At 38.3% G+C, this 21835-nt stretch overlaps 1 protein-coding gene and 1 pseudogene across 8 annotated transcripts in view; one reads left to right on the forward strand and one right to left on the reverse strand.

Moving 5' to 3' along the window:
* The window catches only part of MEIS2 (Meis homeobox 2), a 207818-nt gene that overhangs the window by 131524 nt on the left and 54459 nt on the right, over positions 1-21835 (forward strand). For all 7 annotated transcript variants that reach the window (XM_082735620.1, XM_082735617.1, XM_082735619.1 and 4 more), the window contains one exon: positions 16235-16311. In XM_082735620.1, the coding sequence (XP_082591746.1) occupies positions 16235-16311 (77 nt within the window). The remainder of the gene's footprint in view (positions 1-16234; positions 16312-21835) is intronic.
* On the reverse strand, positions 3034-3335 carry LOC309868101 (protein S100-A10 pseudogene; annotated as a pseudogene). The gene has a single exon. The product of its transcript is annotated as a protein S100-A10 pseudogene (transcript).

Below are 21835 nucleotides of genomic sequence, written 5' to 3' on the forward strand. Positions count from 1 at the left end.
TCTATGGGTTTTTCCCCCCTATATCTTAGTCAATATGGGCCTAAAAATATATAATTCCTTGTGGAAAAAAAAACAATTTTGATTTTCAATAGTGTAAACAAATTGATGGAGAGTATGCTTTTAAATCTGTAACATGCAGAAACTTCCCATCCCCTTGCCATTAGCCTCCTCCCAACTGAGTGGTTCTAACTACTCATGTGAGAAGGAAAAAGCCTAAACACTGGTATTACTCCTGCTTCCCTTGTGCACTTGAAATGAGACTCCGTACTTTTGTCTCAGGTCAGGCCTTGAAAGTGTTCATTCATTTATTCATTTCCCAGTTATTTATTGAGCTTATACTACTCTCCCAAGTACTTTTCTACAAGCTAGGCATACAGCAGTGAACAAAACAAGTGTAAATCCAAGTTCTTATTAATAAATCCATCAGAAGTTTTCATACGGTGTTTCTTGTAAACATCTAAATTTGTTCATAAAGTTAGAGGAGCATTGCTCCACTGGTGGTATTAATTGCTTTGTAAGGACATTATTTATCTTATGAAAGAACTTACTTAAGCAAAGAGCAAACTCCCTTAGCAATTCAATTTACAGTATATCTACTTGCTATAAATTGTATTCCCAAATGTCCAAGGAGTTTAAAAAAAAAAGTAATGTCTCCAGGGAGTGAATCTAGGTTCTGTAACATTGGCAGCACATCAGTCACTTAAAAATGAAAAGGGAGAATGTATTCAAAGAGCTCAAGGAAGAGAAAAGAGAACATAACCCGGGAAATGTCAAAATACCAGTCTCAATCTCTATTTCTCCATTGCTCTAGATACCTGACTTCTTATATCTCTAATCCAGAACCTGACAGCTATCCATTATTGTTTCTAGAACGGTACAAATATCACTTGGATAAAATTGCACATAGGTTTATACATTTTTTATAACAGTATTTTAAGGCCATATAAAATTGGCTGGGTGGGCTAGGAAAAAGATGAAGGCCTTATAAAGCAGTGATATAAAAATGTATAAACATTTTTTCTGCCAGAATTTCTCTCTTGTAGTGTACACTCAATGAAAATTTTAAATGTCCAAATAGCTGAATTGAAAATTCTTTTGTTTAGTCTCTGCCAGGTCAGACTTGATACTAAATGGATACTGATTGTCAGCTAGCACTGTTCAAAGGAGGAGAGTTTGCAAGTCTAGATTTCTCCAATATCCGGGCCAAAACCAAGTCATGATCTGACATGGGGAAGCAGGGTTGTCAGTTGGATGGTGATTTCTATCCATACTTTTGACCTCTTTGAGATCATTTTTGGTTCTTCCTATTTACCTTTTGCCCTCTCTTCTCTCTTTTCTTAAGAAAATATTCTTGTTTTTTTAAGATTTTATTTATTTATTGGACAGAGAGATCACAAGTAGGCAGAGCAGCAGACGGGGAATGGAGAAGCAGGCTCCCCGCTGAGCAGAGAGCCCGATGCAGGGCTCCATCCCAGGACCCTGAGATCATGACCTGAGCCGGAGGCAGAGACCCAACCCACTGAGCCACCCAGGCACCCCAAGAAAATATTCTTATTTAGATAAAGTTTAATCAACAGTTTGATGATATATATATATATATATATATATATATATATATATATATATACATACCTTGGATTTTCTTAATGATTTTCTGCTAGAATCTAAAGGCCATTTGTGGCTTATTTCTTGCCATGTGGCAATCCTTAAGTGTTTCAACTTCTTAGAAAACTAAACCCACTCAGCTTATGTTGCTATGAGGGTATATTTCCAATTACTCAAATAAGAGTATTTAAATTTTTTAGATATTTAAATAATGCATATGATTTCGTCTGGAACACATGAGTAGTGCAGATACCTTCAGACTTTACCCGAAACTACCCCGAATGAAAGCCTCTGGTCAACTCACCTTGTGCTAAAATATTTATGCTTATGCTCTTAAATAAATTTAAAAAATTAAAGTATTTATGCTCTATATATTATAGAGGAATATGTGTCAAACTTGAGTTCATCTACCAAAGATACAACCTAGCAAGCATATATCAGAAATGTTAAAGGGCTTTGTCCATCATGTAGAAAAGTCAGAAGCAATATCTAAACTGTTGACCAGTCAACAATCAGAAAGGATGCTCAACTAATTAGAACACAAGCTGGCCATACTGATTCATACTAGTTTTATTCAGCTACATTAAAGGGTTGTCCTTTTAAAGTCCAGTTTTTGTGGAGACAACCATTTTCAAGGCTTCTTAAATCCTAGTAAGGAATATTTTTGTGCAAAAAATAGAATTATTTGTTTCTTTTTTTTTTTAGATTTTATTTATTTATTTACACAGAGAGAGAGAGACAGCGAGAGAGGGAACACAAGCAGGGGGAGTGGGAGAGGGAGAAGCAGGCTTCCTGCAGATCAGGGAGCCTGATGTGGGGCTCTATCCCAGGACTCTGGGATCATGACCTGAGCCAAAGGCAGATGCTTAATGACTGAGCCACCCAGGTACCCCAGATTATTTGTTTCTAAGAATGTAAAGATAGGTCATCAATTTCTAATATACAAATTAGGAGGACTAAGAGGTAGCTATCGCTTTCTATAATATCTTTTCACTTACTAGGTTAGAAAATATATAGCCAATTTATACACATATTCATATTTTTAATATGCTCCCATTATTCCACTGTTTTATCCAACCTGGTAAGCTGATGAAACATGGTAGAAAGGTAATTATAAAAACACTTCCTACTGAGGTCAGCTTGGCTACCCACGGCAAGAGTAACCTTTTCTCAATTTTTCTTTTCTTTGTTTTGAGAAACTAGAAAAGGAATTTGTTTACTGAGGGCAAGAGGATGCAAGCAATATAAAAATCAAAAGCTTATCTGACTTTTCTTTCTCTGCTTCTCAAATGGGGGTTGGATTTTACTTGCACAATTTCTGAGGGTCCCAGTGTACCGTGGAATTTATACTGGGGGATGCTGTAGGACAGATTCTTAAGAGACCCTTCTAGAGAACTCTCAGTGGGCGGGAGTGTTGCTCATTGTTGCCTATGCCTTTCCCTTCTGCTTCATGTGTATTACAAAATAGTCATTGCATGTGATGGTGAGCCCTGAGATAAAGAGAAGCAGCTCTGGAAGCCCACTTTGCCATCTAGGCGCAGGTCGAGGTCCCTTCATTATTTTGTCCACGGCCAGAGGATCTTTTTGATTTTCCAAAAATCCAGGGGACTCCTTTTCCATGAGGACTCTCGGGTGCTCCTCTGTTAAGTAGCGTTTATCCCCAGCAAACTCGTGAAACGTGAACATCATGGTTTCCAAGGTCTGTCCCATTTGAGAGAGCATTTTGGTGAGGTCTGTTGAAACCTCGGCCTGAAGCGCGGTGGGGACAATTGACTGACTGGGATGCATGTCCATTGAGTCCTTTTCCTCAATATTTTCTGATTTGCTGTCTAAGTTAGGAAGAAAGTAGCCACATGTAATATTTAAGTAAGTTATAAATATATATTAGCATATATTCTTATTCTTTTGTAATGAAAACTTTTTGTGTGTGTGTGTTTGAGTTTTCTTTTAGTCCACAAGTGTTTAATTCGTTTGGATTTACTCAGCATAACATTTAATTATGGTGGTAAAAGGCAAAATCCTATCAAATGGTTTGCTATTTCAGTATTTAATCACTTCTATCTTAAATGAGTAAATGTTTAGTCAATAAATATCCAGAGTCATGAAAATGTGTATTTTTATGTACCATATATATTTTCTCATCTTGTTTGGTGAGGACATAGATTAGATAGTTGATAATCTTCTATAATTACCGGAAGAAACATATTCATAAGTATGTTGAAAGACATTTTAAAAGTGCTCTAGTTACTGATGACTTGACGTTCTGAAGACAAATTGGACACTCACAAAGTGATTGTTTTCATCTGCTTTAGAAACACTTTATATGTAAAGTAATTGTGTGTTTAGGTGAAACAGTCATGGGCAATATATGCGCAAAGACAGACCAGTGTTGTGACAGTACCTCGTTCTGTCCGTATCTTGATTCAGTCAACTTTCACTAAACAGGCTGCTTTAAAAGGGGGAAGGAAAAACAACTTGATAAGATAAAACTATGGGAAATTCCAAAATAAATACTGATAACTGACCTGTTTTTTTGATGGCTCATTAATAGTTTTTTTGCTATGGTAGGAGTTGCTTGGCTTTATTTACTAGTACCAGTGGATAACTATGGTAAACACTTGGGTAATATCTTTGACATTTTCATATTCCCTGGATTGATAATGACCTTTCTCTCCCCCTTGTCTTTAAGATTTGATTTATTTATTTGAAGAGAGAGATCACAGTAGTCAGAGAGGCAGGCAGAGAGAGAGAGGCGGGGAAGCAGGCTCCTGGCTGAGCAGAAAGCCTGATGCGGGGCTCGATTCTAGGACCCTGAGATCATGACCTGAGCTGATGGCTTAACCCACTGAGCCACCCAGGCACCCTCTCCCATGTTTTTAAAAATCATATAAATTCTAAAACATTTTAAGAACATGGGATTATAGGGGCTCCTGGGTGTCTCAGTGGGTTAAAGCCTCTGCCTTTGGCTTAGGTCATGATCCCAGGTCCTGGGATGGAGCCCTGCATCAGGTTCTCTGCTCAGCCAGGAGCCTGCTTCCCCGCCTCTCTCTCTGCCTGCCTCTCTGACTACTGTGATCTCTGTCAAATAAATAAATAAAATCTTTAAAAAAAAAAAAAAAAGAACATGGGATTATAATTAAACAGGAAAAAACTCAGGGTTGTTTGTTTTTTCTTTTAGCCCGCCTGCCCCCCACCTTTTCAGAGTATTCATCTACATGTATAGTTGTATCCAGTGCTCATTTATATGCAAAAAGCAGCTGTGTATAACAAAAAGAAGCCAGTTTGAAACCTCTGAACCAAGTTTCTAATGCCACTGTTCTATACATTAGTGTTTTTATCTTGATGCACTATAAAATGAAAGAATTAACTCTTGTTCAGGAGGTCTGATTCCTCATTGGCACCTGACTGAAACCTTCATCATCTGGTGCAAGAAATGGTCATTTGCTACTAAGGTTCCCCTCTTTAGCCACTACTGCCCATCATAAGAAGTCATTCCTTTAGAGCTACTTTCTTTTTATTTTTATGACTTTTTAACTTATCATTAACCCCATTCTCTTATCCTGTACTCTGAGATGAGCAAGAGGATAATATTCACAACAGTTCCATTACTTACTCTAGAGATAATAACCTTTTTGAAAAAGAAGATAACCTTCCGTTTCTTTAAACATCAACTTCCTCTTTAAATCTATGGTAGCTTTCTCTTGTCACATTGGACTTTCAGTACATTCTTAAGGTAAATTCGACAAAATTATTTATAGTGTAGTCCATGCAAAGAAAATTAGACTAAACATACCAGAATTGTTTTTTATAGCTTGTAAACTTGCTTAATGATTCTTTAATATGTACTCCCACTTTTTTTTCAGGGATGTAAGTGACAATTTTTATTTTGAGTTGCATGGAATAATATTTAAAAATGTTTAAAAATAGTACTTAAAAATAGTATGCATTCTTATCAATAAATATGTTAGCTTAGAAGTAATCTAAACCTAAAATGATGGTTAGAGCTAATTACAATTTAATATTTTCAATATGTTAAGAATTTGCTTGTTGTGGGAAAAGTAAGCAGATACACCTAAGTCTTTTTTAAATTTTTATTATTTATTTTTTAAATTATTTTTATTAACATATAATGTATTATTTGCCCCAGGGGTACAGGTCTGTGAATAATCAGGCTTACATTTCACAGCACTCACCATAGCACATACCCTTCCCCAGCGTCCATAACCCAGCCACCCTATCCCTACCCTCCCACCTTCCAGCAACCTTCAGTTTGTTTTGTGAGATTGAGTCTCTTATGTTTTGTCTCCCTCCCAAAACCATCTTGTTTCATTTTTTCCTTCCCTACCCGCCAAACCCCTCACCCTTCCTCTCAAATTCCTCATATCAGAGAGATCATATGACAATTGTCTTTCTATGATTGACTTATTTTGCTTACTTTTTTATCCATCTTTTTTCATGTTATTAAAGAAATGTAGTAGACTAATCACAAATCCTCGTTTCCTTCTAACTCAGTCTCATGCAGCATTGTGTCTGGACCTGTTAAGTAGGATTGTTGTCATAAGATTAGATACAAGTATCTCTGTTGTCTAGACATTATATAACTCTCTACCACGTACTTCAGATCCTTGTTTTAAAGAAACCCCTTAGCCTCTTTAACAAGAAGAGATATTAAATGCTAATGAAAAGTCCCAAGCACTTATTTCTTTTCTATAGCTTCTCATTGTCACCATCTGAATTTGCCAACTTCTACCCCATTCTCTACATATATAAAATTTTACTCTTATTTTAAATAAGAGCTGGTTTTCACTGTTTCACGTATGATGCCATGAAATGTTGGTATTATTTACCTCTTTGCATGTCTCCCTCCTTAAATTTCCCTTCTCATTTGCTATCTTTGCCTCCACTGACTTCTCATTCAGTTCAAAATAGTATTTTTAGGTTGCAAAGAATTTATTTGTTTGATTAATTCAACATGCAGTTATTGATGCCCCTTGCGTGCTGGGCTGCAAACTAGATTCTGGAAGTCAATAGCTGGTCTCTGCTCTCAAGGGAAGTAGGGTCAGATAGGAGAGGTAGACAAATGAGCGGGTATTTGCAATGCAGTGGCGTGGCATGAGGGAGAAGTGTAAGGTGATGTAAGAACATGTAGAAATGGATGTTAAGTAATTTACAGGATAAAATCTGGCTATTGGTATCCACCAGTCTTGGGTAGAAATAAGACATTCCATACGAAATGTTCTTTGAGATTATGTAATTGTGAAATTTCTTCTTGCTGGAGAAAGCAGGAATGCCTTAAAAAAAATGTAGAGGAGACCAGGCCAACAAGGTTTAGGCAAGTCCCTTTCTCCTCAGTTGACCTCAGTTTTGTTAGACACAAAATAAGAAAGTTTGAATGAGATAACTCTGATGTCCTGTCTAGTTCTAAAACTGTGGGTCTTTAAGTTTTTCTTTTTCAGTTCACTGAAAAATCTAAATAGCCCAAACCTGTTTTGAAACCTATTTCAACAAATGATCCATAAAATAAATAAGCACAAAATTCAATTTTTTGGAAAAGTGGTCTGGCTATAGAACTGAGTAGTCCCATAAAATATTAATTTGGTCATAGTGTGGAAATGTGAAATGATTGTTAAATGAGTCAAGGCCTTATTTGTGGCCTTTGGCTCATTTGGTAAGATTACCCATTAGCCATGTAGGCAGTGTAACACGCATGGGCAAGCAGCTCATGGGAGCGTCCTAACAAATGTTAAATAAAAATTATCTTTCTCTAGTCTTAGGAATATATTTCTGTTATTTTTCAAAACAAGACTGAGCTCAGCTTTAAAGTCTCAGTCAATAGGAAAATAATTATATCCATTTTGCTTAAAATTCTGACCCCTATCTAGAAATGTTTTTCTAATACTCCTTATATCTTTTTGGAAATTTAGAAGTAGACTGAGCCGGGCCGGGGGCGTGGGGAAGGCTGGTGCAGTAGGAAGTGGCACCTGGCTGGCTGAGTCAGGAGAGCAAGGCAACTCTTGATTTGGAGGTTGTAAATTCAAGCTCCAGATTGGGTGTAGAGATAACATAAAAATAAAAATCTTTAAAAATAAGAAAAATTAGGGGCACCTGGGTGGCTCAGTGGGTTAAGCCTCTGCCTTCAGCCAAGGTCATGATCCCAGGGTCCGGGGATCAAGGCCCGAGTCGGGCTCTCTGTTCAGCAGGGAGCCTGCTTCCCCTCCTCTCTCTCTACCTGCCTCTCTGCCTACTTGTGATCTCTGTCTGTTAAATAAATAAATAAAATCTTAAAAAAAAAAAAAAGAAAAATTAAGGAAAAATATTAAAAAGTGGAAGGGGTGTTGGTGGTGTCGAACCTTCACTCAGTTTCATCATTCCTGCCCATATGAACTCCCTCTATACCATTAAAATATGTCTATCTAACATTTCCTCTTGCAAGAGCTGTTACTTCTTTGTCCCAAGACACTTATTTTTTTTTCTTTCAGTCATTAATTTTGGTTTCATAAGAAATTCCTTCTTCATTTTTTTATTGTATCTATATCTTGATAATAATAAATTTAATAACTGTTCTTAAAATCTCTGGATGATAATCCATCCGGCTCCCTCAGTATTCCATTAGCTTATCTACCAGAGAGAGAGCAAGTGCTTTTCTTTTTGCCCTTTTTAATGAGGCCTTCCTACCATGGCTCTAAATATCAACCAAACATGTTAATCTCTTAGGATCTGGCTATTATTAAAAAAAAACTTTCAAACCTTTTCCTGAATTTTAAAAGATGTGATTATTCTAGTTCAATCTATTTACTTCCATGTGAACTCAAATGGAAATGAATCTCCTGAAATAGCCACATTTTCTTCATCCCAAGTATACATGAGGCATTTAAAAAAAAAAAAAAAAAAAACCCAAACCAAACAAAACCCAACTCACTGATCTAACTCTGAAATCTGGGTTTCCATGACACCAAACATCTGGATGAAAAGTGAAAAATTTAGTAGATGTTTTCAAATATCCAACATTGTGTCGGCAAAACAGTTAAGTGACTGACTCAATCTTTCCATTTTTATCTGGGTATTTATGCTTCATATATGTAGCACCATCAGTCCTTTCTAGAAGGAAACATTATAAATCTCAGAAGCAATACATCACACACAAGGATGTATTGAGCACCTATTATGTGGGATACACTGGGCTAAGTGCTCTTAATCTTGACCTCTGTCCTCAAATGATTTACAGTGCAGTGAAGGATATAACAGAAGTACACAATATACATAAAAAACAGTGTAGGTCAAATACACAAGAGAGGAGAGAAAACACTGAAATTTTTAGGGAGAGTGACTACTTCTGGCTGGAGAGGATTTTCCATTGGATCCAGTGTTTGGACTGGCCATGATGGACATGACAGGATCATGGAAATTGAAGGGCATGTTGTAAAATGTACTCTCTTCTGGCAGCTGGGAATTTTACTGAAATAAAATAACCCTAAATTAACGGGATGATTGCAAAAGCTGTTGTGTCATTTTGCATTATCACAGCCTTTGGTTTCTGTAAGGTTTTTGAGTCTTAGGTATTTTGATTAGCAAATTTCTATCATTTCTTTCAAGAGTTGCAACTTGACACAAGAAACATACTAAAATTCACTCTCTGTTTAGTCATTGTAAGAAATACCCTAAGAATTCTACCTTATACTTTGGTTTTCTTATTTAGATTTTTAAGAATTCTGGGTTTTATATACATTGCATGCTTAAATATCTGTCTTCCAAGTTGGGTCATTTTTAAATTTATTGGGATCACAACTCTGATAAGCCTTTTTTCAAAATCCCAATCCTCAATATTTTTGTCATATTTGATCAGAGTCTGCAGGCATAGATGAAAGCAACAAGGTTCATTTCTTTCCTCTTCTTCTTTCTCCTTCCTCCTATTCTTTTTTCTTTTATCAATAACAAATAATCGTTTTTAGCCAGAAGGGTGAAGGAATAAACTGAGAAAGCTGCAGGTAATCTAAGCCGGCCATGTATATGAGTCAGGACTAATTTATTGGCTCAAGTAACTGAAAGATAAAAGGAGCTGGCTTTAGGTAGAGCTGTATCCACATGCAGAAATAATGTCAGGCATCTATTCTTCATTGGCTCTGCTTTTGTCTGCATGGGCTTCGTCCTCAGCCTGGCTTTTCTATTTCGGTGACAACAATGGCATCAGCAACTCCAGGCACACATTCTACTGACTGAGTTACCCCTGTGAAAAGAGAATGCCTTTGACAGACAGTCCAACTGACTCCTATTAACCTAACTTGGGTTTCATTCTCAACGCAGCCAGAATGACTGACTATACTGATTGACTAAGCCTGGTCCGCTGGCCACCCCTGAACACATTCCTAAAGAAAATCAGGGTACCATTACCAAAAAAGAAAGGGCGAAGATACTTCAGTGAGAAATGTAAACGTTGAAGTGGGAAAAACCTTCACTAAGTGTCAGGAGAGCATGTGGCTATCCCTTCTCTTCCTGTTTCCTGTTTCTGTGACTGGGCGTATGTTCCTTAAGCCTAGGAGTCTCTGTTTTCTCATCTACATAAGCTGGATTCCACACCATAGTTCTATCTCAAGACCTTTTTATTCTACTATTTTGTGGTTCTGACCTCAAGAACTCAGGACAGAGATAAGGGGACACACAGAAATGCAGACACTTTTAACAGTAACACAAAGCGAAAGATACATCATGTTTCCTATAGAAGTGCTTAGGGTAGAAACAGGAAGTGAGTTTGGCAGTGGAAGAGTGAAGAGTTTGTACTGTATCCTGATGTAGTGATCAGAAGCTCAAGACAATCTGAGAGAGAGAGAGAATCACTAAGATTCATAATTAACCATCACAAATTTTATTATAATCTCTATAGACATTTCTCAACCCATACAGAGCTTTCTTAATCTCTTCATTTTACTTTCCAGAGACTGGATTCTAGGCACAGTCTTTTTTTTTTTTTAAAGATTTCACTTACTCACTTGACAGACAGAGATCACAAATAGGCAGAGAGGCAGGCAGAGAGAGAGGGGGAAGCAGGCTCCCCGCTGAGCAGAGAGCCCAATGTGGGGCTCAATCCCAGGACCCCGAGATCATGACCTAAGCCGAAGGCAGAGGCTTTAACCCACTGAGCCACTCAGGCACCCTCTAAGCACAGTCTTTCTTGTTCAAGGTGACAGCACAGCTTGACTGAGAACTTATGTCTGTTTTTTGTTTGTTTGTTTGTTTGTTTGTTTTCCATTTTTCCTACAAATATTTAGAGATACTCAGATGAACTTGGGGAGAATTACAAAAGTTTAAAAAACCCAAGGCTTTGCCCTCAGGAAGTTATACTTAATGAAAACAAAATATATAAATAATATATAACAATGAGAGGCTAAAGTTATGAGTACCAAATAAATTGCAATACAAATTTAGTGGAGAGATTACCTTCAACTGTGAGAATGTGATGGGTTTTAAATATCTTATTTTTTGTTATATGTGAAAATGTTATTTGTTGCATACATTCTAGCCATAGCATAGGAATTTTTGTTTACATATGAAAAAGATGTTAAATTAATGGCCAATGAATAAATCTGACATTCCAGAAAATGCATTTATTTATTCAGGGGTTAAGTCTTTGACACCTCTGCATGTACCCCAGTTCAGTAAGCATAGTCTTAGAGTAGTAAGGGATATTTACCCAATGCTAAATGATTTTAATTTTTATTTTTATTAGGATTTTGTTTATTTATTTTGAGAGAGAGAGCACGCACAAGAAGGGGTAAAGGGCAGAGGCAGAGAGAGAAGCAGACTCCCTGCTGAACAGGGAGCCCAATCTGGGACTCCATCCCAGAACTCTGGGATCATGACTTGAGTTGAAGGCAATGCTTAACCAACTGAACCACCCAGGCGCCCTACCCAAGGCAGTTTTATTGTTCACCTCAGGAAAATTGCTTAGAGGGTTCCATATATGAGTGGCATCATCAAAATCTAAGTCACCTCGGTGAACTCTAAAGAGCAAATAGTGTTTTGGAGGGAACTGAGGAAAGGGAAGCTGTCGCCATGGTGATCAGTTTCCGAGAGTTTGCCCAAACTAAGACCCTGCTCAATAAATTACTCCACGGTTTGTCTCAATGGTTACATTATATCATCACAGAAGTCATTTGAGAAACTGGACATTGTTCCAAAGAGCTCGTCTAGTAAGTTTCATAGGCCAGCAAGTGAGTTAGACTCATTGGGTAGGGAGGAAAACGTAAAAGACAGGGCTGGTCCTAGAGATGTGCTGCTTTTAAAAATTATCTAGTCAGGGGTTCCTGGGTGGCTCAGTGTGTTAAGTCTCTGCTTTCAGCTCGGGTTGTAGTCCCAGGGTCCTGGGATCGAGCCCTGCATTGGGCTCTCGGCTCAGCAGGGAGCCTGCTTCTCACTTTTTCTCTCTCTCTGCCTCTCTGCCTACTTGAGATCTCTGGCTGTCAAATAAATAAATAAAATCTTTAAAAATAATTATCCAGTCAGAAAGTTATCATAGCATGAAAGAATATAACTTTATAAAAATGTTAAATTACTATGGATTTAAAAATATGAAGTACATGAATTCATTACAATTATGATAAATTATAATTTAAAAATGAAGTGTTTAAAACCCTTGTTTGAAGCAGTACAGACAAAGACAGTATAGGTATTTGTAAACAAAAAGTTGAAGTCTCAACCCCATACCCTACTTAACATAAACCATTATTGTTGTGTGTTTCGCCAGATGTTTTCTTGCAGTTACAGGGACAGATAGATTCATATTTAATCTATTTATCTCTTTTACAAAAATTCATAATACATGTTCTACAAATTTGCTTTTTTTCACTCAATATATGAGAAAACCTTTTCATGAGAACCTCACATTTTATTTATGATTCAGTTGATAGGTTATTTCCAATTTTTCACCCTTCCAAATACTACAATTTTCATTTATCCTATATTTCTAATTCATGAGATGATTAGAAATATAACTTGAAGTCTTCTTAGACATCAGTACAAATCCTTTGAACATAGAATAAAATTCACAATAAATCATTTCCAGTTTGGACATTATTGGAAAGGGATTAATCACAAAAGAAGATTATTATTAAGTGGTTTCTTCCAAAAACTGTTTCGCTGATGTATTCTAAGGATACTGTAGATCCATTTCCATGTACTTGATAAACTAGGTTAACCTCAAAAGGAGAGAGGGGCAGAAGGTCTAAGTAAGGTTAGTATCTTGAATAAAAATAATACCTTACTTTCAAATGAGTCTTTAGGGGGGAAAAAAGCAATTAAAAATATTTTCTGTCTACACTGGGTCGTGAGCCACACATGTCTCATTAACTTTTTGAAGAGTTGTCAGTTGATATTCAAAGTAAGCAGATCCTTGTGACTCACTTCTGTTTCAACGGTGGCTTCAGAACTATTTTGGGATGTGAAAAACTTTGACCTATGCTGGTTCTTTCTTGATGAAGGGAATCATCATCATCGCTATTATGTTACGGTGTGCGTTCTTAAAAGTAAATTGAGCCACCTCTGGGCCACTGGACCAGAGTGGGTTGGCCCCCAACAGTGAACAGAGTAAACGATAGCTTTAGTCCAAGAATATGGAAACTGACAACAAATTATTGCTTGTGGTCTACTTCCAGTTTTCAAGTGCAAACATACCAAAGTTTATTTTAAACTTGAGCCAGTCAGACATTTAGTAATATACATCAAAGAAGAAGTGAAGGCCTCCCATGTTTATTATTTCAATATGATGTCTGTTCTAATAAAGTAGAAGAATGCGTATGATAGACCATGTAGTAGAAATTCTCTGGTTCTACAGTTAGGCCTTAAATATATACATATATTTGTAAATTAATCCAAAACACATTGCCATGGTTCCAGTTCCTCTGAAAGCTGATTGTTTTCCATCCCCTTTTTAATTTTAGAAATATAGTGGCTGACTGCCAGAACACTTTCCGATAAACAGTCCACTCCATGTATAAAAGGGGCATAGAATCACGAATGTTCAAAAACCACAGAACGTTATTTAAATAAGTTAAAGTTATTATGGTCTTCCCTATTAATTAAAAAAAAAAGCCATCTGTGCAAGGTGAATTTTGGTAAGGTCCCAATTTTTTTAATGATTGTGGATGGAATTTGCAACTGCTCTCATCATGAAACGAAAGTACGGCTCAGGGATTCCCAAGATAAAATGTACTGTTTATGTACTTTTGTGGTCATTTGACTAAATTTCTAATAAAACACTGGAAAGAATTCTTGTTATGTGATCAGAATTTACAGTCCTACTTGAAGGAATTGGCTCTCCACTCACATCAGATTTCTACGCTTCCACTTCCTTAACATCCTAAACCTTTATTTCATCCAAACCTTCTGCATGTGCATGTGTGTGTCTGCCTCTGTCCCTCTTTTTCACACACCCCTCCCCACAACACCCATGTTTTGTTAGACCTGCCTTGAGCACACTCATCCAACAGTGAGCAAGACTGAACACACCAAACGGAAAATACCGCGTAAAGGAACAACATACTGGATGACATTGCCAGTGCGTGTCGATGCATTCGTGCAATGAGTCCTCATTTTCCTTTTTGTTATTTGCACATTTCTGTTCAATCGTCCATCATTGCCATATAGGAACAATAACCTAATAAACCGAAGCCTTCAAAAATCTTAAAGGGACGAAGAGTCAAAAGGTGCTCCTCCCTTGCATTTGGCAGGAAAATCCTAGGATGAGAAGGATCTGGGGATTGCTCTTGGTCCTTTCCCCCCAACCACTGTTTTCAGTCCATTAAAATTTGTACCCTGGCCTTTTCCAGCTTGAAGCCACCCGGGTGTCTGTGATGGGCAATCCTTCTTGTTTGGGCAGTCATTCATTATCTCCATTACCAAAAGGAGAATAGAGGACCAGTACATTGTTTGGACGAACCAGAGTGTTAGGAGGAGTATTTGTCGTGGCGGCAGAGGGCCGCACCTGACAGGCAAGGATTGATGGCCAGGAATGAGTGTGAGTGGCCAAAGCAGCCTCATAGGATGCAAATTACTGACTGTGGATTCCAATTTATCCTGTTCATTTTTCTTGCCCGTGCTGAAGACCATTAGTGGTTTTTGAAGCAGTGAAGGGGTCATTACTAATGTGGGTAGGCTCGAAGCAGGAGGGGGAAGGAGGGGAAAAGCCTTCTGTAATTACACAGCTTTCAGGAACAGGCTGCAGGCCCTAGCCAAAAAAGTGTCAACACCTCGCAATCAGAAAAATTTATTTTCATTTTATGCTTAACCCATATTAACTCAACATTATCATCTTTCTTTGTTAACATTTGCAGAATATTAAAAGCCTGGCTTCTATACTAATACAAATCTGGTTAACCCCTTTTGCTGTACAGGGGATTTTGTTTAACCTAATGGCATTTGGGTTTGCTAATAAGTAATTGTGCACATTTTGGATAATGCACACTATTATAGAAGATGAAATACCTGAAGAATAAAATTTTAGGTGATTGAAGAATGCGCATTCTCTCCAACACTGGGATGATTAGAACGCTCTGAACGGAATACTCTGTTTTTCCTAATGTCACCCTTTAATAATGTTGATGGGAAATAATATTAAAGGCTTCCTAGTTTATGAATGACTTTGACATGCTGGATAAAAGTTTACTTTTCTGTTTAAGAAAACCAGTGAATTGAGAGCAGGGACCTCCCTAGAGACGTGTTTTATAATCATGTGCGTGCAACTACAGTGTCTCCAGAAGGGAGTGTGTGGTTCTGAAATGACAGTCCTCGAATTCAGAATGATAGAGGGAAGTGGTCGATCGTGGGAGGGTGGCTCAGTACCAATGTTGGTGAGCCCTGATGGGAAGTAAAGCCAAATGAAAAAGCCTCAAAACCCATGGCTTCATTCGCTAATCGGCACACCGTAAGGTCAAATGTGAAATTTCTCTGTGAAGCCTTGCACGTCATTGACTCCTTTTGATATGTGGTCATCGTGTGTGACCCACTGTGTTAATGCAGAGTAGTAACAATTAAGAATGAGTGCATCTCCCACTGGCCTTTGAAGGAGTCAACAGAAATATAGTCAGTAAAGTCTGTTACGATTGGATCGGTTGCCATGGCTTCTAAAATAGTAGCGATGACCTCCTATCTCACTTTCCAAACTTCTACTGTCAATAATCTCAGATTAACTAGGAAATAATGATTATATTGGCCGTCTCACAAAGATGACAGAGGATAAGGGCTCCACGTAGGTTTTCGAGGCAATAGAGTAAAATGGCCCCGAAACTAGTTCTCTTAGTGTAACTGAAGTGATTGCCGATAACCAAAAATCTGATCCCATCATGAAAGTGCTTTCTATCCCAGACTGGCTGAAGAAATTGAATAACTGAAACACTTTGCTTTTTACAGCCAGCCCTCCAAAGGGTGGCAGGAACGAGGGGGCTGCTAACGCAGGTTTTTGGGATTCTTGTCCCGGCCTATATTTTTCTTCACGTGATTAAAACCAAACAAAGCAAAAAGCCTCGATTAGGAAAATCAAGCCATAGACTAAAGAAATCACAAACGGTGGTTTCATTCTTAGAAGCAAGTGACTCTTTCTTAACTTCTGATGCATCTTTCAAAACATTTGTTTTTTCATTAGCATCCGTACCCTTCCGAAGAGCAGAAGAAACAGTTAGCGCAAGACACAGGACTTACAATTCTCCAAGTAAACAACTGGTGAGTGACCCAAAAACCAATGTCTTTCTCCCCTGGCTGAAATGAGATTTCTAAATAATTGTTTTCTCTTTTGCTTCTGAAACAAATGAAATTGAGGAGGATAACGTCTGTGTTTCTACCCTGAGGTGTGAAAGTAGTGTGTAGGGGACGAAAAGGTAAATAAATGGTGGTTTTAAGATGTATTCCTCTCTCTCTCTCTCTCTCTCTCTCTCTCTCTCTCTCTCTCTCCCTGTCCACCCCACTTTTCCCATCTCTGATGCTTCAGAATTCTCCAGCTGAACCACAGATTCTGTTCAGGTCATTCCTATTGAAAACAGTTACTGTGGTTTTTGTTTTGTTTTGTTTTCTATTTTTTGTGCGGTCCTCTTACAGAGTGATTGGGTCTGGGAAGGGTTCTTTTGTCTAGGCTTTCAGGGGTGATGAAGATGCAGGCTTTTTAGCATTTCCTAATAGAAATTTATTTACCCTATTTTTTTTTTTTTTTTAACACAGGGTTGTGGGGGGCGGGTGGGAAAACATTTTCCCATTTTGGAGCTTTGCGATTTGACAGATTACTCCTGTGTGGTGCGTGGACCATCACCCTTTGTATGTGGCTTAGAGGGTAACTGAGGAAAAGGGGGGGCAGAGGATTAAATAAAATGATCACAGTGGCCAAGAAATGATATAGGAATTACTTATCAAAATACTGGCCCAGGTTTTATCAGCAGCTTAATTTTGTTCAGTACATTCTTGGGGTGATGTTCAGATTAATTGAACTGACAGTTCCCTTTCAAAATTCAGGGAAAGTATTTGCACGGATTTCAGGCCTTATACAAACTTAATTACATGGAACTCCATTTTATCATTCTAATTCCATGTAGCAGAGGTTGTATTTACAAATGAGAAGTCTCTGCCTTTATTCACAGCTTTCCTTAATATATTTATCAAAGCAGGTTCATTTACAAAGTGCTCTATCTGTGGGATACAGGCAGGCAGACATTAACAAAGCTTTTAGGTTTATCAGGCTCGCTGCCTGATGAGCTACCCGAGGGTCAATTGATTTTGTGGTTCTGTGATTCATTTTTTTCTCATTTTTCTAGGATCACAATGAGAGACATGCTTGGAGAATTAGCCAGTTTGTCTGCCTTATCTGTCAGGCAATTTTTTTTTTTCCCAGGGAAGTCAAGCTACTTAAATTGGCCACAGGAACTGCCGTTATCTGACTTTAATGCACCCTATAGTGTGGATAGCATTTCAATTACACCAGTAACCAAAGCTTAGCTGCAGCCCTTTTCATGCCTGTGCTGTACAGAAAGTGATGTGCCTACCTACAGAAGCAGAAAATTGAGTTGCCTTGCTTCTGTCAGGGTGATTAATGCAGAAATAAACTGCTAACCTGAAAAGAAAGGCAGAAAGGAAGGATAGACAATACAGACTTGAATTCACTTTAATTTTCTTCTAAAGATTGGAACTATGTACATGTAAAGATACCCTTTAGACCAAAAACTTGGGATAAAGCCTCTGAGCTTCTGACGGGGAAGTGTATGTGATTATATGTTGATACGAGCCTCATAGCGTGAACACATAGAATATATGTCCACATCTATATTCCATATTATGCTCCCCGCACAAGCTACCGCTGGTCCAAAATAGGAAAAATAAATACACTCTGCATTAACTACGGGAAACTTACTCACCCTGCACATTATTGGACAACGCACTGATGGCCAAACGGAGCTGCTCTCTAGCCTGTGGTCCTTCGTGCAGTTAATAACGCTCTGGAATCATTTTTGCACCTGGGGCGGGGTGGCGGGGGGCAAGTTGAGGAAGGTGGTGATGGGACCGTTTGAGAGAAATGAAGTCCTTCTGCACGGAGATTCGGCATTGACATTTGATCTTGCTCTTTTTTGAACGTACTGTTCCGTATCATCCCTTACCTGTACTTTTTGATGTAGTCATTATACTTCGAGAGGGAAGAAGCTCCTGTATCTAAAGAGGAGCGTTTCTCACAATCAGACACCTGGTGGGCACCTGGAAAGAGTGCCCTTGTTTTCTGAATTCCATCGAGTCCGGAAGGCACATCCGACGAGTCCTGTCGGCGGGATGGTTTAGGCGTCTCATTTCTCTATTATTTGAGCCGTATTTGCTGCAGAACGCCCAGGGTTAGGATGTGACATTCTAGCGCTCAGTAGACTTTCCGTAATATGGCATAAACGTTGACACCTAAGTCTCTACAAAATAATTCCATCTTCCTAATTTTCACACTTCCTTCTGAAAAACCCAATAATCCTGCCCCGAGGTCCAATTCTTAGTTAACGGCTACCATAACTTCGATAATAAGGTGTGACTCATGAGGGTAGCACAGCAAATAGCTCGAAAAGACTACCAGGAATTTCATATAGGGATCGAATTTCTGGGGATTTCACAAAGACATTTTAAAGAGAACACCAGCCAGCATTAGTCCATCTTGAAACTGTCCAATGCCTTGATGAAGTCAGCCTGGAAACAGAGAAAGCTATCCAGCCTAATTTCAAAGGGCTTCATAATCACTGTCCTTAAGTGTTAAGTGATGCCTAAGAGACGTGGTAACAGTGGGCTATAAGCTATTTCTCCAAGCCCTGAGAGCTCTCAGTAAAAAAGCACAGGGATCAGACAGCAGTTCCCAAACCTTGTTCAGTCAGCTCTCCTTGGAAATAATACCCACTCCTCTGATTAAGGCCAGGACTTTAGGCTTCGTGTGCCATAAGGCTTGTACCCAAAGAGAATAGTCTAGAAAGCGCACAAATCATAAAATCATGGCTGACTTGCTGTTCTAGTTCTGCTTCTCATGAACCTCTTGAAATACAAAGGCCAAGCAAGGTCAGGGTTGTTAAGCTGCACTGTAACATAGACATCTACGTCTAGAGTAATAAGGAATAGTGCAGGGCTCCACGCTCCTGAAAAGAGCAAGAAGCAGTGAAAACAGACCTGTTAAGATCAGTCAGCAGTTTTAGAACAAATAGGCAAAAAGGAAGTTTAGGAGGTAGTTAAGGGAATTAGAGATTGTTTTATCTTAGCAGCCAATGATAGAAATAATCCTAATAGGCTTTTGCAGTGTATTTACACTAGGGAGGATGCAAACAGCGAGGCTACAACCAAATCAGATGTGATTGCTGGAGAAGAGTGGAGTTTATGACACCGAGTCATTTTTTCTTACAGTTTGCCCTCAGAAGCACCTACAAAACCAGTCCTCTAATTAAGACCTTTAAAAAAAAAAAAAAAAAAAAAACCCAAAACCATGATAACCAGCTAGCTCTTCATCGTCTATGCTTCACCGCTAAAGCTAATCACAAGTGGCAAGACTGGTTTTCTCTGCTGGTTAGAACAACCCATGTACACGCATTAGGAGAGAAAAACCACAAAGAAATGCATATCCTCAACTGAATAACCTCCTCACAATGGGGAAGCAAATCTGATGTCGTTAGACTGGATATTGATTCAAGCTTGAATGGTAATGTGGCATGGTTGGTAAGTGCTCAGGCTCCGGAGCCAGACTCTATGGGGTTAAAATCATGGTTCCATCATCTGTCAGATGTCTGACTGCAGCAGATCACTTAACCCCTTGATGCTTTAGTTTCCTGATCTGTAAAATGGGGGCAGTGGTCTATAGATTACTTACATAGTCGTGAGAATTCACTCGGCTGCATGCCGAGTGCTCGGCACAGTGCTGGCAGACACCGTGGACGGCCATCTATTATTAAAATAGTTCAAAATAAGTCGTAAAAATGAGAAATAGGGTTCCATACAACTATTTCAATAATGAAGTCATTCAGTAGCTTACAGACTAGAATGGAGATTTCTTTCAAGGGGAAAAAAAATTTGGGAGGCAAAAACTTTCTGTGCATAGCTTCTTTTTTTTCCCCCACATTCTATGAGTAACATCTACTTATTGTTATGGGTTAGAAGTTGGTGATTTTATAGATGGAGGAGACATAATTCTTGCCCTCATGGAGCTCACAAGCATATTACATCTAATTTATTTTGTTATCACTTATTTACTGTTCACTATATACTGACCTGTGCTAAGCCCTTTTAAAACATTTCCTTTTTTCCTTTTTTCCCTCAATTATACTGAGAAATAGTTGACTTACATCACTGTATAAGTTTTAAGGCATACAACACATTGGTTCTACTTATTATATACACTGTGAAATGATCGCCACGGTGGGTTCAGCTAATGTCCACCTCATGTATGTGCATTGCTTCTGTATTAAAACAAAGATAAACTTTTGTAGTTTCTTAAATGATCAGGGTTTTTTTTTTTCTCTTTTCTTTCTTTCTTCTTCTTTTTAATTTTTTTAATTTTTTTTATTTTGTAGTTCTTTGATGCCAGGGAGGTAAGATTAGGGAACCCTAGGAGGTAAGTAGCTTCAAATAGCTGTGAAGGTTAGACGTCTTGAAGGAAGGTTTTGGGTATTAACTCTCTGATATTTCCTCAGGAGGCATGCTTACAACATCATTGACAAAAGATTTTTTTAAATTACTTTTTAATGAAGAAGTTCTTTTCTTTTTTTCTTTAATGAGGAAGTTCTTTAATAATGTGTTGGGGTGCAGTCATACATCTTTGACAATAATAATCACTGAAATACGACAGTCCTAATGTGGACAAAATCCATTAAGCTAAAAATACTATGACAAAAGTCATGACATTTCTGTGTTCTCATGCAACTTTCCTCAATGCTGTATCTGAATTACAACATTAATTTTAAAGTTCCTATTTCCAGGCTTGTTTCATTTTATTCTGAAGATGTTATTTATTTTGAGAGAGAGAGAGAGAACACACATGTGTGCACTTGACATGGGGCAGAGGGAGAGAGAGAGAATCTCAGGCAGACAGACTCCCTGCTGAGCGTGGATTCCCGGCTCAGGTCTGGATCTCACAACCTTGACATTCATGATCTGAGCCACAATTAAGAGTCAGACGCTTAACTGACTGAGCCACCCAGGAACCTCTCCAGGTTAATTTTAAAAGAAAGAAGTATTGTACTTTTGAAAGCTCATGTCACTTCTTCAGTATTTATATCATCTCTCTCTACCAGCAAGCAAAATCCACAGGGTGACTTACTGACAGAGTACAGGTATATGGGGCATAAAGGACTTATTTTCTTGATAGAAGACTGTCCCCAGGGCCCCAAATAAAAATGCACAAAACTTAAATTTCAAAGAACTTTCCAGTTGAAGGTAGTTCAGAGAGTTCCCCTGTGTAATAGATTAAATGTCCTGGTACAGCCTCTCAAATGGAAGATATTAAGTATCTGTACCCTGTTGGCCCCACCTTTCCATGAAGGGTCTTACAATACTCTTTCCTGGTCTAGCAGCTTTTAGTAATTGGACCCTCACTTTGTAGAACCTCTGGGAAAATGCCCATTTTGTTGTACCTATTTCAATGTGGCCACACCCCTGACTGTTTCCAGCACACATAGGAACCTCTTCAGTTAGGATTCAGGAGCTATGCTGAGAGAGTTCTCTTGGGAATCAGTTTCTCTTTCTAACTTTATTCTCTTTC

The sequence above is a fragment of the Mustela nivalis genome (genome assembly GCF_964662115.1).
Source record: "Mustela nivalis genome assembly, chromosome: 6".
NCBI lineage: Eukaryota > Metazoa > Chordata > Mammalia > Carnivora > Mustelidae > Mustela > Mustela nivalis.